General features: G+C 47.3%; 1 protein-coding gene across 2 annotated transcripts in view; it reads left to right on the top strand.

The window, feature by feature from the left end:
• Positions 1-3,754: 3,754 nt before the first annotated feature.
• The window catches only part of USP4 (ubiquitin specific peptidase 4), a 49,296-nt gene continuing 40,702 nt past the window's right edge, over positions 3,755-12,348 (top strand). For both annotated transcript variants that reach the window (XM_060022486.1, XM_060022485.1), the window contains exons 1-6: positions 3,755-3,882; positions 5,730-5,857; positions 9,706-9,836; positions 11,251-11,377; positions 12,003-12,148; positions 12,279-12,340. In XM_060022486.1, the coding sequence (XP_059878469.1) occupies positions 3,782-3,882; positions 5,730-5,857; positions 9,706-9,836; positions 11,251-11,377; positions 12,003-12,148; positions 12,279-12,340 (695 nt within the window). In that variant the 5' untranslated portion in view covers positions 3,755-3,781. The remainder of the gene's footprint in view (positions 3,883-5,729; positions 5,858-9,705; positions 9,837-11,250; positions 11,378-12,002; positions 12,149-12,278; positions 12,341-12,348) is intronic.

Here is a 12,348-nt window from a genome sequence, read left to right as displayed (position 1 = left end):
ATGGTAACAGAATTAGAGCAGGAAGAGGAGACATGACCACACATGGGCCCAGGACACAACACCTTCCCCACCAAATCAGGGCTAGCTACCGACAGTGGCATGGAATATCCAACATGGGAAAAATGATCCCACGTCCTTTCTGCGAGATTCATTCAGTTTTTTGCCTCTGTCACCTTCCCCAGTAACCCAACGCTTATGTAACAGAGGTGAAAGTGTCACTGATAAGACATTTAATTCTTCTAAAATGTACCTCTAGAGGCTTTCACTTTTTCACAGTCCCCTGGGCAAGGTAAGGAAGCACAGGCAAGAAGGAAAAAAAAGTATTTCTCTCCTGATGCCACCTCTAATCAAAAGGTGCCCAAGGGACTTCCCTGGTGGTGCAGTGGTTAAGAATCCCCGTGCCAATGCAGGGGACACGGGTTCGATCCCTGGTCTGGGAAGATCCCACATGCCACGGAGCAACTAAGCCTGAGGGCCAAAACTACTGAGCCCGCATGCCACAACTACTGAAGCCCGCACTCTCTAGGGTCCGTGTGCCACAACTACTGAGCCCACGTGCTGCAACTACTGAAGCCCATGCGCCTAGTGCCCATGCTCTGCAACAAGAGAAGCCACTGCAGTGAGAAGCCCACGCCCCGCAACGAAGAGTAGCCCCCGCTCACCGCAACTAGAGAAAGCCCACACGCAGCAACGAAGACCCAATGCAGCCGATAAAAAAAAAAAAAAAGGTGCCCAGTATTTGTGAATACAGCCACATATGCTCTATGATTGCCGGCCAAGTGTGGACCAAGGGTGACTGGGGAGGGCCAACTCCAGGTAGGTTTAGAGCAAGCCATAGTACCAGCCAAGGCAAGAACTTTATGATTTGGAACCAAATAAAACTTAAAGTTCACACACCCAGACATTACAAATCCTCAATTAGATAGATCATCACAGTCCAAGATCGTAGTATGTAACCAATCAGCCAGACCTGTCGCCTCCAGCTCTCTTCCTGCTTTCCTTCCTGTTGTGCTCCAAGCTCCCTTGGCAACAGGTGAGTTGTTCAGTTCTGGGGTTTGGTTGCAGGGCCAAGAGAGGGGCCTACTAGGCCCATACCTCTCCCTAGGGGAAATGGCCCAACAGAGATCACAGTCCTGGGGCCAGGGTGTCTCCTGAGTTGAATCACTCAACTCCTTTCCTCCCAAATCCGCGGGTCACTCTCACAACACCAGGAACACACAGGCAGATGTTCATTGTTTCTAGTTCTCAGTTTTTAACATATAATCAAACTCACTAAGAAAGTTTTGAAACTGGAAATAATGGCGATCTGATTATGAAGTTTCACATTATTCCTTGCATTTTAACTACTGGCACTTGATAATTTTAATATAAATTTTTAGGGACTACCCATAATTAGTGTACTATTTTTACAGCTATTTAATAGCACTGAAGAGATCCAGGCTTAAAAAGATTTTCCAAAGTTTTCATTTTTATAATTAGGTTTTGTCCCTCTTTCTAGTGGTGCTGACAACCTGTCCTACTTCCTTAAGGCTCTGACCCATGCCATAAATGGTATAGGAGAAACTGCTAAAAAAAGAAGAGGCAAGCAGACATTGTAATGTAGGTTCTGAAGTCATGTCAGTAACCCAACTTTCTTCTTCCATAAATAGGACTAAAGGCAGTGTTTCTCATTTGATAACATTTTTAACAATTTCAAAGAACTTTCACAGGAGGTCACTTGGGGTGTCAGGGTTGGCTCCCCAGATGTAGAATTATCACGTGATGGTAACTCTTATCTACAGGGGATTAACTGCTATGTGGTTATTCAAGGCAGTTTTAATTCCAAATTACTTTCCCCTGCTATCTACCCAACTGCCAAAAGGCCTCTGTTACCAGATGGTGTGTGATAGATGTCCTAGGAGTGCAAATTAATTTCAATTAGCCAAAACCCAACATAAAAATAGTAAATCTGTTCAAATGACCTACCACAGCTTCACCAGGCCAGCTCTCTCTTCCACCCCCAACACTGAACATGGCTCATCTGTTTCTCCTCTCCTGCCTCATAGGCACCTTTCCAAAGGTTCCTAGTAGGTCTCTGGGCTGCACCACTGTAGGCATAAAGCACCCTCAGCTATTTCTCTCTGCTCTTCAACCTCCTACAATATCTGTGCGTCATTTAAGGCAGGACATATGGTCCCTCCGGCCTCCCTTCTAGCTTTAGCTCTCAGGTCCTTTCAGTCTGTGCCCAGCTCAACTGGCCTAATCTTCACTCTTTAATCCTTTCTTGCTTGCTCCAGAAATTCTCTTTGACGCCTCTAGTCTCCTCTCCTTTAACATGCACCGTCATTTCTATGCTTTCTTCAAGATCACACTTGGGACTTCCCTGGTGGCGCAGTGGTTAAGAATCAGCCTGCCAATGCAAGGTACATGGGTTCGAGCCCTGGTCCGGGAAGATCCCACATGCCGCAGATCAATTAAGTCCGTGGGCCACAGCTACTGAGCCTGTGTGCCACAACTACTGAAGCTCACGTGGCTAGAGCCTGTGCTCTGCAACAAGAGAAGCCACCGCAATGAGAAGCCCGTGCACCTCAACGAAGAGTAGCCCCCGCTCTCCGCAACTAGAGAATGCCTGCACACAGCAATGAAGACCCAACGTAGACCAAAAAAAAAAAAAAAAAAAAAATCACACTCAAAAGGTACTTAAGTCAAAGGCTCCCTTTCACAGCTCTGGGTCTAGTCTTTGGTTCATAGCCTGTAACGGTGCTTATCACGCACTTCTTGGCACTGGGGCTATTTGTGGAAGATCCCCTCTCCTCTATTAGATCGTATAAAGGCAGGTACTGGGTCTTATTTTTCTCTGAGGGTGGGAACTGGTAGACTCACCTAAGCCAGCTGCCTGGTCTCCTCCTTGCTCTGGGTGTACTTCCCCCTCCAGGAGGAGGGCTGTGTTTTTTGTATGCAAGGTCGAGTGGGAAACATACGGTGTTGAGGACACTATATCTTGCTGTAGCAACAAATCAGCAGCCTGGACATCTAATGTGGAGAATACACCTAGTCCTCTCCTCCCACCCCCGTTGCTATGGCCCCTCTGTGGCTGCCTGCCTCCCTGACAAGGTAAGCAGCTAGCTCAGTGGAGGGCTTGTGGAATTCAGCCTGGGCCAGGTGATTCTGGCGTCCAGACGGACACTATTGCTAATGACTAGGCCACACCGTCGAGTCCCGGTCCCAAAGCGCTGGTGCACCTGGCACTCTCCAAAATCTCTGTAGGGTCTCCCGTACAGGGACCTGGAGCCCACGTTTGGGCAGCTAAAGACTTGCCTAAGGTCTCTGCTGAAAGTGGACTGGCTGGAGTGAAAACAAGAAAATCTAGTTCCAGGGCTTCTCGCACCTGGCGCTGCGTTTATTTAAGACCAGGATAACACCGCTGGCCGGAAGGGGGTGCCGGAAGGGTCGTGGGGCCTGCGGTCTGACTCCTTGAGATCACCGGGTTGGACAGGGAAAGGGGTGCCGGACGGCCACCAGGCGGCGAGACCTGCCAGGCGGAGGAAGCGCCGACTTCATCTCCGCACGGCCTCCCTTCCGGCCCCCCTCCCGGCTCCACCGCGCACTGGCGGGAGAGGGGCGGCGCGTCGTGGGTGTTGGAAAGACAGAGGCTGGCAGGCGCAGCGGGCCGCGGCGAAGGGAGGGGCTTGGGCGCGCGCACATACGCGTGTGCGTGCGTGCGTGCGTGCGTGGGCGCGGACCACAGCACGCTGTGCGCGAGGCGGATGTCCGGGCCGGTAGGGCCGGAGACACGGACGAGATGGCGGAAGGCGGGGGCTGTTGTGAGCGACCGGATGCGGAGACCCAGAAATCCGAGCTCGGGGCCTTAATGAGGACCACGCTCCAACGAGGGGCGCAGTGGTGAGCGCTGGGCCCGCCTTTCCGCCCCACAGGGTCAGGGGCCGGCGCTCGGACGCTCAGGTCCGGCCCCTCTTTCCCGGCTTGGGCAGGGGCCAGGCGGGGGCGATGTTAGTGACCCTGAGAGAGTGGCTTGAACCCCGCCCCTCCCTCTAGGGGAGGGAGCCCTAGATTACCTCTGGGAAAGCGTGGGTGGAGCTGAGGGTCGTCCCGGTCCATTCGGAGCCCCACGGGGCGGATCCGGCGGAGGCTAGGGCTACGGGATGGACAGAAGCGGAATGCTCACGGGGATCTTCAGGTTGAGGAGAGGTCTTTACCTCTGAGGACTCGCTTTGTGACTTTGGGCGAAGGCGTCCACACCTCACAGACCCTGATTCCTTACTATTAAAACCAGGGTAGCGATATTTGGCGCCCCTGCCTTCAGTTGGTTGAGGCGTAGATCCGAAGTAGATACTTGTAAACTGCCGAACGGACGTCAAGGTCAGAGGCTGAACAAATGTCTGAGAGCCGCAGGTTATTTTGGTAGCAGATGTCAAAAATAGTTGTGGCGGCAGCATTTCAGACTGGGAGAGGCAGGTAGCCTAGAGCCTAACTAAAAAGAGGATTAAAAGACCAGGATTTAGAAGAGCAAGTCTGAGTCAGGAAGTTTTTCTTAATAAATTGTCTAGTAGAAGGGACAGGACTTCCACCAGTGAAGAGATTCCTGGGTGGTATTATTGTGTGGGAGCAGAAAACTGGGGCTTGTCTTTGCATTGAATATGATTGATCAACCCTCTTTAGGAAACTATGGTAGTGGTCATAATGCCCCTTATAGTGACAGAGGAATTGAGCAGGAAAGAGAAGCATTGAGATTAGGAAGAATTCAGTCTTTACAGTGTTCTTGAGCTAGCCAGGCTGTGAAAGGCAGGGCAGGCAGAAGTACTTTTAGATGATATCCTGAGTAGTGGTGGCACATGAAAAATACTCAGCAGAAGCAGAGAAGTTTCACATAGACTAAAATCACACACTAAAAGTGTTTGGAGGGGAAAGAGCATTTTAGAGATTTGGATATACTTATGGATCCTTGTGACCTTGGGGAAGCTGCCTGATCTCTGAAGTGTGTTGGTTGTAAAATTTGAAGGACTCACCAATATAATTGTTGTGCTTTGTTCCCCTACAGAGGTTTTCCCCATCTTCTGTCTTAATTGTAAAACAGCATGGTGATACTTCTAAAATATAACCAGATCAACTTAATGCTTTTTTGACAAGATAAACACACCAAGACAATATTATATGTATATATGTACGTGTATATATGTGTACATGTATGTGTGTGTGTGTATATACACACACACACACACACACACACACACATATATATGTACACACGCAAACACATTTTTTGATATCTTGTTTGGTCCTCAGAGGAAAACTGAAGTGTGTGATGTTATTACCTCATTTTTAGAAAGAAAATTGTTTTACTGCTCTTCATATCAAGCAAAGCACTGTATCCAAACTGTCTGCCTGGACAAGGACCTCTACAAAGATCATTATGAAATTAATGACATGGTCATTAGCAAACAAGATTTTCCCCATAGAAAGAATTTCTTTAAACAAGCATTTTGAAGCCAGTCATTTCCTTCCTTTCATTTATGGATTCTTTCAACAATCATTTCACTTAATGGATGCCTGCCTTGGGCCAGGCTCACTGTGCCATGCAGGGCCTGGTCCTGCTCCTGCTCTTCAAAGTGTGTTTTTCAGTGGGGGTTGCTTGCTCCCCAAGTGGAAGAACCATACAAAAATTGAGGGAGCAGCTGCAGGAACCTAAAAGCTCAGCTTGCCTGGTATGGTAAATTTTTGTCTGTCTCTAGGTATCTTATTGACAGCCGGTGGTTCAAGCAGTGGAAGAAGTATGTGGGCTTCGACAGCTGGGATATGTACAGTGTGGGTGAACATAATCTGTTTCCTGGCCCGATAGATAACTCCGGACTCTTTTCAGGTGCAGTATCCTGTTGCTTATCTAACTGAAATGTCCACCTGGGTAGTGGCCTGAGGTCATGTTTATCTGTAACATGGATATCTTGAACCTGACTTTGCTACTGTGAGGGGATAGAAACAAGTGTCCTTGACTTGTGTCTATAGCAGAAGTCTATGCAGACCCTCATGGAGAAGTTAAGCTGCTTTTTTTCCCTAAATTAACTACTCTTGGTAAGAGTGTGCCTCTAGCATTTTAAATTTCTGTCTGCCTGTCTCTTTCTCTTTTTTTCAAATTAGTTCTGCTAGAGATTTCAGATTTTAGATTAGTGTATTGAATGGAAAGAAATAGGATATCTTTTTTTTTTTTTTTTTTGCGGTACGCGGGCCTCTCACTGTTACGGCCTCTCCCGTTGCGGAGCACAGGCTCCGGACCCGCAGGCTCAGCGGCCATGGCTCACAGGCCCAGCTGCTCTGCGGCATGTGGGATCTTCCCGGACCGGGGCACGAACCCATGTCCCCTGCATCGGCAGGCGGACTCTCAACCACTGCGCCACCAGGGAAGCCCTAGGATATCATTTTGAAACGGCATCTGGAATCTGAAATTTGGGAACCAGAATTTTCTGTATTACCTTTGCAGTGAAGTAAATTGTAGACCTGTCAACATTCATCAAGCATTCCTGTGATGGCCGTGCTTGTCATAGAAGTAGTATAAGGGGAGGTGGAAGGTTAGTAGAGTTATGATCACAGTCAGCTCCCAATGGAAGAAGTGACTGAAAAAGTGATGTATGACAAACCTGAGCTTGGCTTGCACATTTAGATGCACAGAAATGGCAATTGGCCTTTCTTAGGCTTTGTTCTGCCTGGCTTTAGACTCCCTTGCAACCACGACAGAGGTGATCTGTTGCCTGGGCCCACAATCAGGGCAGAAGGAAGGCAGACAGTGCATGAGGCTTTTGAGGCTTGATTCAAGTACATAACACTACCTGAGTGTTTTTAAAAATGATCAGTGCTTCAGCATGTACCTTGTTTTAGGGGAGGTCTGAATGACAGTAATGTCATAGGCTTTGTTTATATTGATGTAAGTCGGATGGTGGCAGTATACCATGAAGTTACCCCAAAGGATCATTGCATTGTGTTTGCATTTTGTCCTTTTCCCTCTTTTTTTTTGAAAAGGAGAATTCTTAAGGCTTTTAATAGTATTGGTGATGAGAATGCTAGAGCTGGAGGGACCCTCTGAAGTAATTTTGCCTGACCTTCAGCTAAGGACAAGCATTCCTTCTGTGGTCTTCCAATTTGATGTCACCTGGCTTAGGCTCAAAACATTTGTTGTGTGCTTGGGAAGTGAGAAGTACATTCTGTTCAGACCCTGGAACATTGACAGTGTGGGAATGGTCTATCTCTGGCCAGTGAGGGCCACCCTCTTAGTTCTTGGGCTCTCCAGTCACCTGCCAGTCCCAGTCTGGCTGCCTTCCGCCTAGGGTCATGGGAATGACCTAGAAGGGGCTCTTGAACTTGTAGGAAGGAGGGGGAAGGGCAACTTGCTAATGTTGTCTGCAGAGCACCCCTCTCTTGTTTCCATTTGTGTCCCTGCTGTATATCTGGAGTCCCAATGCTTAGACCAAACTGTGCTCTCCTTTTTTGCCTTTATTTGCCTCTGTTGGAGAAATTTGCAGAGTCCAAATCCTTTTTGTAAAACTCATGTGTGATTTTTAGCATGCTGCCCTTGGACTGATCCAGTCTTAAGTGAAAATAGTGAACTGCATTGAAAATTCCAGTTAAGTTCCTGTGTTTGCCCTATAGTGTCATAAGAATGACATTTTGAGAAAATTGTCACTGAGCGCCAGAGGAGAAAGCCTTGTAAGAATTGATGTACTTGGAGTTGATGATGCTAAAAGCTCTCGGTTCCTTTCCCACATTTAAAGGTTTCTGGCTGCTGCGTGGCCAGATCTGCATAGTGCTTAGTGTTAGAAATGAAGGTGTATGTCTCCAAGTAAGACAAGTGAATAACCTTTATGAGTTTTAATTTGCAAATCAGAGAAAACCTTGGAGTTTAGGTGTCAGTTTTTTTCAGAAGCTCTTGTTTCAAGTAGACTGATAAGTACTAGCCCTGTGCCATCCTTCTGTTGCTAAATAGAAAAGGGGTGGTCGGTCAGTATTAATCATGCCAGAGCTGCTGTGGAATGTGGTTGGCTCATCAGTGAGAAGGAGCCACTTTTTTTTTTTTCTTTTAAATTATGGTAAAATACACATAAAATTTACCATCTGCATATTTTTAAGTGTTCAATAGTGTAAAGTATGTTCACATTGTTGCACAACCCATCTCCAGAACTTTTTTATCTCACAAAACTGAAACTCCATACTCATTAAATAGTATTTCCAATCTCCTTTCCCCCCAAGCCCCTGGCAACCACCATTCTACTTTCTGTCTCTTGAGTCTGACTATTCTAGGTACCTAATGTAAGTGGAATCATACAGTGTTTGTTTTTCTGTGACTGGCTTATTTCATTTAGCATAAAGTCCACAAGGTTTATCCATGTTAACGGCATGTCAGAATTTCTTTTTTTTAAAGGCTGAATGATATCCCACTGTGTGTATATACCACATTTTGTTTTTCCGTTCATCCTTCTCACCTTGGTATTCCTGTTCTCCAAGCCTGTTTAGTTCCTTTCCTTTTTCCTTGGAAATGAAAAAGGCAGAGATGGATCAGATCTGAAACTCACCCTGAGGAAGGGCAGAAGACCTCATGGGGTAGGGTGTAAACTGGTGGGAGAGGTGATAGGAAGCCCTGGTCACCTTGTGCATGCCATTTTTGGTTTTTTGTTTTGTTTTGTTGTTTTTTTGTTTGTTTTTGTTTTTAACATTGTCTGCCTTGAATTACAGATGAGTTGCACCATTGTGGGTACTTTTTGCTCCCCTGGCTTCATGGCTTCATTTGTCTGGAGAACAGTGGCTTCCACTACTGCGGTAGTGGGTGTAGATGGGCACAGGCTTATTAGCAGGGAGGCTTCCTTGATGGGAGATGATTAGTCTTCCCTTGATCCAGTCCCTTGGTCCTCCATTGAGAGAGTATGTTTCAGACCATGGATGTCTTTTTCTGACTCACAGTCATGTTGCCTCCGTGTGGGGTGTAAGATGGATGCTTAACATGTTAAAGGTGTTCTCCCTCCACATGGCCGATGTCCAGCTGAGTTTTCACTTGGAGTGTTGAAAACTAAGAATGCTAAATGACTCTTGGTAAAATAAATTTAACTTCAATGATTTGTTTCTTTGCTTTCTTAGTAAATCTTTCAAAGGAAGATGATATCTGACCTTAATGCAGTTTCACTAAGCAGAATATTACATTAAATATTCATAGTAAACAATTTTAATTGTGGAATCTGGAAGCACTTTGAAAGTGTAAATTGGAGTTTTTCTCTTTTCTCTTTCCTTCTCCCTCCAACTATGGAAGAAATACAAGTTCCTCATAAAATGTTCAGAAAGCATGCCTAAAGACTCCAGGTCTGGGGCTTCCCTGGTGGCGCAGTGGTTGAGAGTCCACCTGCCGATGCAGGGGCCGCGGGTTTGTGCCCTGGTCCGGGAGGATCCCACATGCCGCGGAGCGGCTGGGCCCGTGAGCCACGGGCGCTGAGCCTGCGTGTCCGGAGCCTGTGCTCCGCAATGGGAGAGGCCACAACAGTGAGAGGCCCGCGTACCACCAAAAAAAAAAAAGACTCCAGGTCTGCTCTGTGTTATGGCCAGTGACAGAATTTTGGAATTTTGTACTTCTTCCTATAAATGCTTTTCATGTTTCTGAAAAGTACATAAGAATCATGTAAAACAAACATTTCTGGGGAGAAAAGCAGTGAGCTATGTGCTGTTTTCCTTTTTCAGATCCTGAGAGTCAGACCTTGAAAGAACATTTAATTGATGAATTGGACTATGTATTGGTCCCAGCTGAGGCCTGGAATAAGTTACTAAACTGGTATGGCTGTGTAGAAGGCCAGCAGCCCATTGTCAGAAAAGTGAGTACATGAATTGTTACACCTGCTGGTCAGTGTCTGTGAGTGCTCCCTGACACTGACTAGTGTTGGTTTCCTGGGGTACTGGCCATACGTAAGAAGTTGAATGGAGGCCTCCAGACATCACAGCTGCCCAGTGGCTTGGGATATGTCCAGCGGTGCAGTGAGAGCACATTCTGGAAGGTTCTGTGAGAGAAAGTTCACTTGGGGTCATATGGATATACAGTAATGTACTGCTTCTTGTTTAACTTAACCTTTCTGATATTGCTTTTCCCCCTGTGCTTTTTTGTTTGTTTGGTGTTTTTGTTTATTTTTGGCTGTGTTGGGTCTTCATTGCTGCATGTGGGTTTTTCTCTAGTTGCGGTGAGTGGGGGCTACTCTTCGTTGAGGTGCGTGGGCTTCTCATTGTAGTGGCTTCTCTGGTTGTGGAACACATGCTCTAGGCGTGTGGGCTTCAGTAGTTGTGGCTCGCGGGCTCAGTAGTTGTGGTGTACAGGCTTAGTTGCTCTGCGGCATGTGGGATCTTCCCGGACCAGGGATCGAACCTGTGTCCCCTGCATTGACAGGCAGAGTCTTAACCACTGCCCCACCCGCGAAGTCCCTCCCCCTGTGCTTAAGAATCTCTGGTCACACTGTTGAGTACCTTGGAAAACAGGTGTTTTATATCCGAGAGAACAGTCTCTTGGAAGGCAGGCCCTGGGAGAGAAACCCAGATTGTTAGCCTCTCTGGTAGACAGGAGTGGTGAGAATACCACCAGCCTGATTCCCACAGTTGTTTGCTTATCCCACTGGAGGGGGACATCACAGGAGTCCACATGACTGCTGATACGTAGGCACTGGGTAAATTTCTTACTCTGCCTGGTGTTTAGTTTCCCTTCTTAGCAGAGTAGGAAAAGGCTGCAGTCCTGAGGCCAAGCTTCTAAGAGTTGCTCTTCAGGGCCAGAACTACCTTCTTTCTCCACCTTGAAACCTGGGACTCCAAGAGGGGTTAGGTATCAAACGGTTAGGGGCATGCCAGCCTCCCACAGATGTTGGCACCTGCCCACAGTCCTGCCATGTGGCGAGCGTGCTGCCAAGGGCTTTAACTGTATTCTCTAGGCCTCTTAATTCCACAGACCCTGCAGGGGAAGCATCATGATACCCACTAAGAGATGAAAAATGACTTTCCTGTTGTGCACAGTTGTTGCCAGCTCTGGTTCCATCCAGATGCTCTTGGTTGGTCCTAATGAGTGGAAGTAAGGTTTTTAAACTAGGACAGATGCCAGTGGCTTTAAAAATCTGTACTTCTGATCCCCCTATCACTTAAGGAAACTGATTATCATGTGGATTGTGCCTTTTGCCACTGATGAGACATGTTGCTTCCAAGACTGCCCTGGTGTGGAACCACTGCTCCTTCACCCGTGCCTCTTGTTTACAGGTTGTAGAGCATGGCCTGTTTGTCAAGCACTGCAAGGTGGAGGTGTATTTGCTGGAATTGAAGCTTTGTGAGAACAGTGACCCCACCAATGTGCTGAGTTGCCATTTCAGCAAGTCAGACACCATCGGTGAGTAGCTGGGCTGGAGTTCCAGGTATCCAGTGAGAGTGCAGGGCATTGTGGCTAATGAGAGGGAAGCTGGGGCACCCTCTTCAGACTTGTTACCCAAATAATCTCGGGTTGTGGTTACCAGTCCTGACCTGGGAGCCTGCTCCCCAGGGCATTCTTGTGGACAGCTAAGCCTGGGAATCATATTGTATAAAACACTGGGCATGGTATCTGCCCACTTAACATATGGTAAGAAGGGTGAAGAAATGCAGATTCAGAGAGATTAATGTCACTTATTCAGAAATCTCAGTGAGAAAACGGCAGAGCTAGCATTTGAAACCAAATCTATCTTACCTCCAAAGGTAAGTTTTCTGACTTTTCCATGTTGCTTCTGTGCTAAAAATGGGGACCCACATCATTAAAGAATGGGAAGCATAGGGACAATTTTTGGTTGTATGAGTGTAAGAGGATGCCATGGAAGATGTTTGCCTTAGGAGTCACCAAGGGGCTAAGGTCGGTCAGAAGTTTTGATCCAGAGCATCCAGTGACCATCTGAAAAGGACGGAGGATGAGCATTAGCTTGCCATGGCTGTTGCTGGTCTTGCTTCTGGAGAAAGCCCTGAGTGATGTTTCTGCCTGTCCCCAGCAACCATTGAGAAGGAAATGCGGAAGTTGTTCAACATCCCTGCGGACCGTGAGACACGGCTGTGGAACAAATACATGAGCAACACCTACGAGCAGTTGAGCAAGCTAGACAACACTGTGCAGGATGCTGGGCTGTACCAGGGTCAGGTAGGAGGGCCCAAGCCATGCCCCAGCAGACAGCTCTGCCCAGGGTGTGTGGACAGGTATCTTTTGGTTCTGAGCATGTCAACAGTGAGATGGTTTGCACATTCCTAATATGGTTTCCCCTTTCACTCAGGTGCTAGTAATTGAGCCACAAAACGAAGATGGCACGTGGCCAAGGCAGACCCTGCAGTCAAAGTAAGTGG

The sequence above is a fragment of the Delphinus delphis genome, chromosome 10 (assembly GCF_949987515.2).
Source record: "Delphinus delphis chromosome 10, mDelDel1.2, whole genome shotgun sequence".
NCBI lineage: Eukaryota > Metazoa > Chordata > Mammalia > Artiodactyla > Delphinidae > Delphinus > Delphinus delphis.
Note: the sequence above shows the minus strand (reverse complement) of the source record. Positions and strands in the feature narration are given on the sequence as shown.